The 9,001-nt window shown below is 64.1% G+C and overlaps 1 protein-coding gene across 1 annotated transcript; it reads right to left on the bottom strand.

Annotated features, from left to right (window-relative positions):
- Positions 1–108: 108 nt before the first annotated feature.
- On the bottom strand, positions 109–8,739 carry CNTNAP1 (contactin associated protein 1). Its single transcript, XM_066566924.1, has 24 exons — positions 8,608–8,739; positions 7,437–7,538; positions 7,107–7,300; positions 6,866–7,013; positions 6,479–6,682; positions 6,227–6,411; positions 6,003–6,146; positions 5,438–5,699; positions 4,899–5,048; positions 4,660–4,831; positions 4,473–4,579; positions 4,248–4,367; positions 3,948–4,151; positions 3,666–3,822; positions 3,383–3,510; positions 3,106–3,273; positions 2,811–3,029; positions 2,494–2,733; positions 2,178–2,414; positions 1,941–2,068; positions 1,737–1,830; positions 1,402–1,635; positions 1,232–1,279; positions 109–1,146 (listed from the first exon to the last, which is right to left on the bottom strand). Exons 1-24 carry the CDS (start codon positions 8,684–8,686, stop codon positions 956–958), a joined length of 3,915 nt encoding a protein of 1,304 aa, XP_066423021.1. The 5' UTR covers positions 8,687–8,739; the 3' UTR covers positions 109–955.
- Between the last annotated feature and the right edge of the window lie 262 nt (positions 8,740–9,001).

The raw sequence follows: 9,001 nt of genomic DNA, 5'->3' as shown, positions 1-9,001 counted from the left end.
ACCAGGAATTGCTGTTGCCAATGTGGTGCCTCCCTTGGTGCAGGCTGAGCCGGGATGGGAGGGGAGGATCTGCCCAGGCTGCCAAGGTGAAGTCTGGGGAGTGTCAAATGCCATCATTCTGCCTTTATTTGATTATCTTCACATCTCATTCAAAAGAACAGACTTTTTAAAAATAAAGTGCCCAGTGGAGCCAGGCCTTTGGGTAGATAAATGCATATCTGTAACATTGTCTTACCACAAACACAGCAAGTGAACAGGAGCTTTCCCTGGGCTGGAGGTAATCGGCAGGACTGGCACTTCGTACAGAGAAGTAGCAAACTACAGACCACGTACCACGACACGCGGGAGCCTCACTCCCGCGGGAGCTTCCGTTTGGTTTTTTATACAAACCGATAGAATAAAAAAAACCAGAGTGTGTAGTAGAATTATCCAGCAACAAAAATGGTAGAAAGGACCTGTACCTGATTTATGAAAGCAGCATCTCAGCAAGGTGCGGTGGCGGCATGCGCGGCCGGTGTGGAGTATTGCTGGGCAGCGCGGCCGGCGCTCGTGGCTCTCTCTGCGTGGCGCTGGCGAAGCGAGCAAAGCAGCGGGTCAGCTACACGGGTGGCAGCAGCAGAGGGGTGCCCCCGGCCAGAGGGAGGGTGGGCACCGGGCCTGGGGCTCCCCGGCAGAGTGACGGAGGCCGGGCAGGGTTTGGCAGCTGTGGAGGCCTCCGGCGTGGGGGCTGTCGGTGTATCCGGGGCGAGCGAGGCTGGGGCTCGGCGCATCGTGGCCGCGCTGCGGGGCCGGGCGGTGGCGGCCGTGGGGAGGAGGTGGCGCTCGGTCCGCCCCGGTGCGGTCAGTCTGAAGGCGGGTGTTGGCAGTTCAGGTGTGCTCGGCCTTTTGGTCCCGCGGCGCTCGCTCATTGCCGGGCGGCTCCCGGGGCTGTGAGCCCGTCCCACCCCCGGCCCCGTTAGTCCCCTCTCGGCTCCTCCAGGATCTGGGGCAGGTTCTGTTCCTTGCGTGCCGCCGGCGGTTTGGCGGCACCGCCGTAATCCTGGATGGCCTTGGGCTCGTTGGTGTGGTAAGAGCCCTTGTAGCGGTGGTGGTAGAAGTAGAGCAGCACCAGCAGCCCTGACAGCAGCAGGAGCAGGAAGATCACGACTGCGGGGAAGAGACGGCAGTGAGGGACTGGGGAGGGGCCGCAGGGCCGTTCCAGGGGGGAATACCAGCCAGAGGCTTCACTTACACCCAATGATGATCCCAATCCAGCCATCGTCGTGCACGTGGGGGAACTCTGCAGAGACAGAGGAGGCAGCTGAGACCAGGCTGCAGCAAGGTCTCATGCTGGAGCTCCCCTTCTGCAGCTGGTGCTTGACGAGGGCTCCATCCCCACCAGGGTCCCACCACAGCACCCACCTGTGGCCATGTACCAGGGGTCCATCTCAGGAGGGATAAGGATGGTGCTGAGGGGGAGCATTGAGGCACAGCTCGACTCCACCAATTCCCCCCGGATGCTGTAGGGCCGCAGGGGACTGGTGGGGTGGAAGATGGCTTTGAGGGGCACGAGAGTGTTGAATTTCACCCCTGAGAGGCAGCCTGAGAAGCCAGGTGTGTTGTAGCGCTGGATCTCGGGGTCAATCACGCCAGTTTCTGTGGGGCCACAGAAGGGGATTACTCATCCCTCTCAGAGGACAAGGGCCATGCTGTGCAGAGGAGACCCCAGACCCCAGCATGGGCAGGACCCAGCTCACCCATCACACGACCCAGGTACAGGTTTTTGGGTGAGTCCAGCTTGCTGTCCACAAACAGGGAAAACTGCTGCTCCATGATGGGGAGATAGTCCACCTGGGAGGAAGGTGCACAGCATCAGTGCCCACAGAGCCACCCTGCCCATGCCCTCTCCCAGCCTGACCTGAAGCCCCCAGGCCCCACTGGGAGGGTGCCCCAGCGCAAACCTGGGTGTAGAGTGTGCGGTGCAGGCGGGTGATATTGACACGGTGGGGCCGCCCATCTGTCACTGGCTTGTTGGTGAGAGTGAAGACGTAGGGGCTGGTGCCCAGCTGGTAGCGCAGCTGCAGGCTCCCTGTGGGCAGCACAGGGCTGTCAGCAGGGCTGCACCTCTCAGTGGGCACGTCCAGCCCATCTATAGGCTCAGAAAGTGGCACCTACAGTGAAGGGGCCCTTGCCCTCACCATCATCCTTGATGAGCACAGCCATATAGTCCTTGACGAAGGTGCTGACGTAGAGCAGCACGGCAGGTGCTGAAGTGGTGCTGAAGCTGAAGCTGACCTCCTCGCTGGTGAGGTTGTAGCCAGGCAGGGGCTGCCAGGGGCTGCTCACAATGCTGGCAAACTCACGGGCGGCGTACAGCGACATGGGCAGGATGTTGTACCGCACCCAGGTGCCCTCCTCGAAGTACCCACCGATATCTGCAGGGAAGCCCACGGGGTGAGAGAGAGGAGCGCCGGCTCCTCAGCCCCTCCCGCCCCGCGGAGCGCTGCCGCTCACCGTGGTTGCAGAAGGGCCCGGTGAAGGCGGAGACGCTGCAGTTGCAGGTGTAGTGGCTGTAGCGCTCCACGCAGAGCCCGCTGTTCTGGCAGGGCACCGGCGGGTCCTGGCAGTAGCCGGTGCAGTTGACCCTCACGCCCTCCGTCTCGTTGGCTTTGCCCTCCAGGTTGAGCGTGACCCCGTTCATCCGCAGCGCCCGCAGGCACCCCAGGAACGGGCGCATCTTGTGCTCTGCCGCGCCTGCAGCGGGGCCGAGACTGAGTGCCCCGTGGCACCTGGGCACCTGGGGGTGCAGGGATGTTGCCAGGGGCTCTCACCGACGTAGAGGGGCCGGTCAAATTCCAGGCGGACGAAGCTCTGTGGGGGGAATGGCCGCACCACCCAGGGCAGTTTGTCCACCCGCAGCCGGGCCAGCTTGACGTTGAGCTCAGCCTTCACCTGGTGCCACTCATCGTCGTTCCAGGGTACCACCGACCGCACCGTCAGGTTCTCGTCGCCATTCCCGATGTCAAATATAAACGCCACGTCCCTGGTGGCTGCAAGGACACGGTGCTGAGAAGATGCCCCAGCCCTTCTGCCCCCAACAGCCCTGCAGCCTCTGGCCCCCCGTACTGTTGAGCTCAATGCGGATGTAATTTCGGTAGCCTGGGTTCTCCAGGAAGACTCCAGACTGGGCAGTGGTCTTGAAGTAGAAGGAAATGTCAAGGCTGTGGTTGGCTTGGAAGGTGGGGAAGATCAGGGCTGCACCCCTGTTGAAGGAGACAGTGTTCCAGGTGTTGCCTGTGGGGAACAGGAGGGGCAGTGAGGGATGGGCAGGGTCCTTCCATGTGGGACGCCTCCATGTAGGCACTCTGCAGGCAGGGGATGTTCTGTGGGGCCGCTCACTTACGGTCTCCATAGCACCGTAGGGGCCCCAGCACGAACTGGGCTTCAGAGCCAGTGCGGTTGGTGTCTCCAACCACAACCTGGGTGACAGGCAGGTGGTCCACAAAGGTCAGCAGACCCTTGTCTGTCCTCCTGCAAATGTGAGTGCATCAGAGGGGCCATGAGGTGTTTCTGTCCCTTCACCAGCCCACAACCCTGTTACACCCATCTGGGTGCCCCAGAGTTTGTGCCCGGCCATGACTGCAGTCCCCACCCACAGCTCCTGTTCCACAGCTGCCACCACTCACCAAATTGCATGGTCAGCATCACAGTTGCAGAAGTACTGGGGGTCAGCACAGTTCTTTTCCAGCCCGCAGGCACAGCGCTGGATGCCCGGGCGGGAGCCCCCCCAGTAGTAGTGCCGCTCATCGTTCCGACCCATCCAGAAGCTGAAGGGCAGCCCAGCTGCAGGCAGGGAGGAGGGTCAGGACACTGTCCCGTGTCACAGCCCTGCAGTGCAGCCATGCAGCACCGACCCACAGCCCTGCAGTGCAGCCATGCAGCACCGACCCCCTTCTCCCGACGCTCACAGGGGGTGTTGAGCAGGCGGGAGTTATAGCAGTTCAGCTCAATGCGCTGCTCGCAGTACTCAGAGGCGTTGGCCAGGGCTGAGACCTCAGCCCAGGAGGCGTTCCAGTACTCCACGGCCCCCAGGTAGGGCTGGTCCACGCTGGAGCCCGTCACCCGCGTGGCGTAGTGACGGTTGTGCCGGATGATGGTCCACGCTCGGTCCTCTGCAGTGAAAGGGGAGCTTTAGGACTTGACCCCTAGGACACCCCTGCTCCAGGGGCATCAGACAGAGGTCCCCTTTGCCCTCCTGCTACCCCCACCTCGGATGTCACAATACACTGTGAAGGGTTTCAATGGCCCACTGCCATCTGGGTCAATGGTGTAGTTGCCCGAGGTCTTCCCGCTGACCCGGTAAGCATCACATGTTTCCTTGTAAAGGGCTGGAAGAAAAGAATGGAGAGGAGGTCAGTGCAAGGGAGGCACCAGGCAGGAGTAAGGGCTGCAGGTGCCCCTACTGTCCCTGACCCACAAGGCTCCAGGCTCACATTTGTGGCAGGTCTCCCCCTTGTACCCCGTCAGGTCGCAGATGCACATGAAGTCATCCCAGGACTGGATACAGCGGCTGTCATGCTCACACAGGTTGGGGGTGCACCTGAGGGCACAGAGAGCTCCTGTCACAGCACCAGCGCAGCCCCCACAATGTCCCCCACTCCCAGGCAGCACCATCAATACCTGTCTGTGATCCCACAGACGTTGAAGAACACGTTGTGGTACTGTGCCAGCCGTTGCAGTGCCAGCAGCTCCACGTCCACGGGCTGCATGTCTACGTTCAGCATCTGCAGGCAGCCGTGGAAAGCCGTCTGGTTTGACCGGCAGCCAGTGACTGAGGCCGGCTTGGGGCAGCCTGCAAGACAGATGGGGGTGAGCAGCCCTGAGGCACCCATTGCCCCAGACCCTGCCCTGCTGCCCACCTCCAAAGAAGTACTGGCTGCCAGTGCGTAGCTGGAAGGGGTGCGCCACCCGGAACTCGGCACCGTCATCATCGTCAATGGTCACCACAGCTGAGCCCTCCCGTGCCACCAGGTGCACCGAGTGCCAGAAGCCATCATTCAGGCGATGCCCTGTGCAGAGAGGTGTAGGGGGATAGAATGTAAGTAAATAAAGGTAGTATAGAAAGTAATCTTACCCCCTAAAGAGTTGCAGCTGGGTTAATTATTAAAGATTAGGAGCAGGCCTGATTTTAACAGGCCACAGCTGTAGCTGATAATAAGAAGAGTGTTATGAAAAAGTGGATTGGTTGGTTGAGGGGAACTGGAGTCAGTTGGCTACTGCGAGAAGAAGGAAAAGTCAGTGCCTAGAGGAGCTGCCTATGAGAAACATCAAGGAGGTACGAAACTCCAGCAATATGGAACTCTTGCAATGTAATGACAATAGAACTCTTGCAATATAATAACAACAGAGAGGAAGGTGCTTGGGGATGCTCCGCTGCCAGCCTAACCCCCCAGCCCACCTGCAGCAAACTCCAGCTTCTTCTTGCCAGGCTGGGCGATGGAGACATTGACCTGCCCCTCGCTGAGCACCATCTCCAGGGAGCCCAGGCGGTCAGAAAAGCCGGTGTAGAGCAGGAGGCCAACGGTGTCCCAGGAGCGGAAGCGGAAGCTGACGGCCAGGCGGTTCCTCCGTGGGATCCCTGGCACCCGCACGTAGTTGTTGATGCCAGCAAAGGTGATGGGGCTGGTCAGCTGGTCCTGGCAGTAGTGGCCCACATTGCCCTAGGAGTGACCATGGGAGGGGTGAGGAAGGGAATGTCCCCCTTTCATCCCCATAGTGCTGGCCTCAATCGTGCCCAATTGATCCCAATGCCTGGCAGAGCCAGGCGGGTGCCCCAGGCCAGGGACAACCTTGCAGGGTCAATCCGGCACCGCCTGGCTGAGCACGGCCGCTGCCTGGCCCCACATCACCCCACAGCGGGCAGGGAGCCCAGTCCCAGGGAAGGGGGTACCCCACAGTGGGGCTAAGGATGCCCAGGGGTCTCCCCACAGCAGGGAGAGAAGGGGCAACCCCCCAGGCTGGACCTCAAAGCGAATGTTGGGCCGCCGGTGCCGGGCCAGGTCGGCGACGTTGACCCCGTTGAACATGATGTTCTCCACGCAGCCCCGGAAGTTCTGCCGGTACGTGAGGTGCTGCTTGTCGTGGTCGATCACCCCTCCAAAGAACACCTGGCAGGCAGAGGGAAGGTGTCAACCCCTCTCTGGAGGACACCATCAACATCCTGGCAGCCCCTGCCCAGTGCACCCACCTCAGTTTCGAGGTCAAGCTGGTCGAAGGTGCCACGGCAGCGGAAGCGCTTGACCTCCCCGTCCAGCGTCAGGTTGACGTAGTGGCCCAAACGCTCGATGTGCAAGGAGTGCCAGTGCTGGTCATCCAGGAGGCTGCCCATGGCCACCGTGGTGTGGCCCTCAGTGGCGTGCAGTGGGCTGCTGCCTGGGGAGGACCAGCATCAGCTCGTGGCCCCCTGACCCCACGCCCCCAGCCCCTGGTCCTGGCTCACCTAAGCTGATGTGCAGGAGGAGCTGGGCCTGTTTGAGCTCCACTGTGATGTAGTCACCCTGGGAGCCCTCCCCGTGCATCAGCACCCCATCCTGCTCCAGTGTCTTGAAGTTGAAGGAGATGTCATCCTCGAAGGTGCTGACCCTCTTGGCTCGGAAACGGTAGGAGATGGCATCGTCCCCATCAAAGTAGAGCACGTGGGACCCTGGGGAGAGCAGAGCAGCCCCAGCCATGTCACTGCCTGCAGCAGCAGGTGCCCTGGTATGGGGAACACACCCTTCTGCTGCCACGGCTGCAGAGTGTTTGGGCACAACCCCCTCTGAGAGAGGTTTGCCAGAGCCAGGATCCCACCAGGCAGGGCTGCTGGATCCCCTGGCCAGGTACTCACGGTAGGGGCAGCCATAGAGGCCCAGGCGCAGCCCAATCTTCCCACGCGGGTTCCAGGCCACGGGAATGATGCGAATGTACCGTGCAAGGATGGGGTAATGCAGGTCGTGCCGCACCACCCCGCTCTCGTTCACGTTCCCAAAGAATGTCTGGGGATGAAGGGTCACTGTCAACACCTTGCTCTGAGTCAGAGGTCTCTACCCACCTCAGAGAGCCCCCTCCCACCCCGGGCTCCCCCCTACCCAGTTGCTGCCCTGCTGGAAGAAGGGTTTCCAGCTGGTGGGGTGGTCTCCATAGAGCACAATGTAGCGTGTAAGCCAGTCGTAGGTGTTGAAAGTTCCCTGCGTGGCCACTGCGTTGATCCGGTGCTTTTGCATCAGGTCGATCTGGAGCCAGGGCTGCTTGTCCCGGGGGTCGGGGGACCAGCCGCTGGTGCCTGCGGGGGGAGCAGCTCAGCGCCTGCGGCTGCTTGCTCGGCACCACCACAGCACCTGACCGGGCCCCTCAGCCCCGCGAGAGGCAAAACCCGGCCAGGGACACCCCCTGCCCACCTCCCCTGCGGGGAGACTCACTGTGCAGACGGGCGAAGCTGGCCGAGTAGAAGATGTTGTATCTGGAGGAGGCACCGATGGAGTAGGAGTAAAGGGGAGCAACGAGCTCATCATAGCAGGGTCCTGAGGGGAGAATGGAGTTGGGGGCGGCCAGGGAGCGCTGAGCTGGGCAGTGTCCCTGTGGGAGCTCCCCAGCCCTGGGGACCCCGAGGGCTCCGGGGCTCCCGAGGGCCGGCGGAGCGGCGGGCCCGCTTTGCTCTCCCCTCCCACTGCAGCGGAGCTGACACACCTCTGCGGGCCCGGCGCCGGCACCAGCCGCCTCCGCACTGACGTGGGCGACGGGACCCCCGCTCTGCCCCGCCCCGGCGGGGAACGATCCCGCGTGGGATCCCGGGGGATCCCGTGCGAACCCTCGCAGCACCGGCAGAAGACCCTTCGGAGGGGCCGGGGTCCCAAACCTCTTTCAGGGTCCCTTACCGGGTCGGACGGAGCGCGGGGAGCTCAGGAGCATCCCCAGCTCTCTCTGTAGGATCCGTGCTGCATCAACCCCCGGCCCACCGCCCCCCGACTCTGCCCTCCCCTGTACCACCGACCCCCGCCTCGATGCCCCTTCGCCCCGACCCCGGAGGAGAGACCCCGGGCACCGTCTCAGGAGGCCACGGGGAGCTCCCCGGTGCGACCAGGGCCTCGCCGATTCCCGTTCCCGAGCGGCTGCCCCCAGCCCCGGTACGGGGTCGGGCCCGGTGCAGCCCCGCGGCGGGGCCAGCCCGGCGGGCGGCGGCGCTGACCGAGGTGCTGGCAGAGCCCGCAGGTCCCACGGGGCGTCCCCGCTCTCCTCGGCATCCCGGGGCATTCCGGGGCATCCCGCATCCTCGGGGCGTCCCGGTTGTCCCGGGTCCCCAGAGGCTGCGGCCGGCGGGGGGGCTGCGGCGGGGCCGCCCCGGGCGGGGCGCGGTCGGCGGGAGAGCCCGGACGGCCGCGTCCGGCGGTGACCTTGGGAACGATGCGAACAGGGGCAGCGGAGGATCCCGAGGGATGCCGGGGGGGGGGGGGGGGGGGTGGTGCCCGGGGAAGAAGAGGGGACGCCCGAGGGAACGGAGGATGCGGGGACTGCTCGGGGATGCGCGGACGGGGCGGCGGGCGCGGTCCCGCAGTGCGGAGCGGCCGCTGCCGGGACTGCGGCCCCACTTACGTGCGAGGCAGCCGGGACCGGGGCGCAGGAAGCCGGCGCAGGCGGCGAGCAAGAGCCCGAAGAGGCGGCGGGCGCTCATGCTGCGCGCCCCGAGCGCCCTCGGCGCCGCCGCTCCCGGTGCTGCAGCCGCGCGGCGGAGCGGGGCCGGCGGCTCCGCCCACGGGGCGGGAGGGAACCGGGCCGGGCGCGGCGCAGAGCCCCGGCCACCCCCGCCGCGCCCCCGGCAGATGCTCCGCCCGGGAGGGAGCTCGATTTCCCCACTCCTCGGCACGGCGAGCGGCCCCGGGCTGCACCGGGGCTCTGTGAGTGCGGTACTGGGGCACCGGGAGGCTCTGCGGGAGCTCCCCGGGCACCCCCGGTCGGTTCCCAGGCAGTGCCCGGTCCGAGCCGCCGC

This window comes from Molothrus aeneus, chromosome 28, assembly GCF_037042795.1.
Source record: "Molothrus aeneus isolate 106 chromosome 28, BPBGC_Maene_1.0, whole genome shotgun sequence".
NCBI lineage: Eukaryota > Metazoa > Chordata > Aves > Passeriformes > Icteridae > Molothrus > Molothrus aeneus.
Note: the sequence above shows the minus strand (reverse complement) of the source record. Positions and strands in the feature narration are given on the sequence as shown.

Bases quoted from the DNA above. Each gene is read 5' to 3' on its own strand.
- CNTNAP1 (XM_066566924.1), bottom strand. From the start codon at position 8,686: ATGAGCGCCCGCCGCCTCTTCGGGCTCTTGCTCGCCGCCTGCGCCGGC. The intron at 7,301-7,436 runs GTGAGTCTCCCC...CTCCCCCCGCAG, and splicing joins CAGCTTCGCCCGTCTGCACA to GCACCAGCGGCTGGTCCCCC. The intron at 6,147-6,226 runs GTGGGTGCACTG...TCTGCCTGCCAG, and splicing joins AGCTTGACCTCGAAACTGAG to GTGTTCTTTGGAGGGGTGAT.